The sequence below is a fragment of the Tupaia chinensis genome, unplaced genomic scaffold (assembly GCF_000334495.1).
Source record: "Tupaia chinensis unplaced genomic scaffold, TupChi_1.0 Scaffold000273_1, whole genome shotgun sequence".
NCBI classification, from domain to species: Eukaryota; Metazoa; Chordata; class Mammalia; order Scandentia; family Tupaiidae; genus Tupaia; species Tupaia belangeri.
The window spans coordinates 877,054-878,301 of record NW_006159755.1 but is presented as its reverse complement, the minus strand read 5'-3'; the positions used below and the strand labels follow the sequence as shown (position 1 = coordinate 878,301).

At 58.9% G+C, this 1,248-nt stretch overlaps 1 protein-coding gene across 1 annotated transcript in view; it reads left to right on the top strand.

The window, feature by feature from the left end:
* MACROD1 (mono-ADP ribosylhydrolase 1) overlaps nt 1-1,248 on the top strand; it is a gene marked incomplete at its 5' end in the record, with an annotated part of 187,195 nt that overhangs the window by 16,480 nt on the left and 169,467 nt on the right. Inside the window, 1 exon segment of the mRNA XM_014588329.1 lies at nt 574-690. Coding sequence (XP_014443815.1) covers nt 574-690 — 117 coding nt within the window.

Genomic DNA, 1,248 nt, shown 5'->3' with positions numbered 1-1,248 from the left:
CCACTGCGTCCAGGACTCAAACCTTGGTCGACTACATGGGAGTCCAGCAACATAGCCATTATGCTAACTGCTAGTCCCAATATAATTAAAAAAAATAATTATTTTTAGTTAACTTTATTATTCTTATTCTTATTTTAATTTGACCAGAGAAAGAGAGAGAGAAAGGGAGAGAGTGAGAAAGCAAGCTGCCAGGTCTGAGACTCGAACTGCAGTCAACCATGTGGGAGTGCAGCATCTTTAACCACTACGCCACCTGCTGGCTTCAGGCACCCTATAATTCTAGGCAAATCGTTTATCTGGCCGCAAGCTCAGTGTCCACATCTATAGAGTGGGGATCGATGATAAATACTGGACCTGCCGGTAGCGCTGCGAGGGCTCTAGGAGCCTGGCATGGTGCTGCACACAGTAGGTGCCTACTCAGCCTCGGCTGTCGGGACTGGTATCAGCCGTCACCCCGCAGCAGGCTGCTCTGGAGGTGTGCAGGGGTGGATAGGGGGCCTGGCCCTGAGCACTGGCTGGGTTGCTCTGTGGGGGGTGGGGGAGACCTCTTTGTGACCCCCCGGCTTGTTCCAGGGGTGGCTGTGAAGGTGGAGGACCCCAAGTACAAGAAGGACAAGCAGCTCAACGAGAAGATCTCCTTGTTCCGTGGAGATATCACCAAGCTGGAGGTGGACGCCATCGTCAACGCCGGTGAGTGGCAGCCGCCTCGTTGCCTTTGCTCCAGTCTGCTGTGCCAGGCATGGGTGGATGCCACCTGGCTCCAGGAAGGCTTGAGTTGCCGGGCGTGATGGCTTGCTGGCGCCGTGGCATCCCCGCGCGTCGGCCACTCGGGCTCCTCTTCCTCTGAAGCCCTGACCCGCTGTGTCGGGGGGGCGCCTCACTCGCTCGCCGGCTGCGCTGCCTCGCCGCTCTGAGACCCATTAGCAGCCAGGGAAGGGGGAGAGCTGGCTGGAACGGAGCCGGGCTGCTCTGCCAGGGAGGCAGAGGCTGGAGCAGGGTGGTCCAGCCTGGGGGATGCAGGTGCTCCTGAGTATGGCTTTCCTTCCTTTGCCTTCTGTCTGCCCTGTCCCACTTCAGACCTGGGCAGGAGAGGGAGCTGGTCCAGGGCAGGGTGGGGACAGAGCGGTCCCCTGCGTCTGCTGGCAGCACTCCAGCTCTGGAAATGGGAGCTGCTCGGCTTCCTGCGCCCCTCTTGCTGGCGCGGCAGTTTATTGTGATGAGTACTGGAGTGGCGGGTGGCTGCTCAGG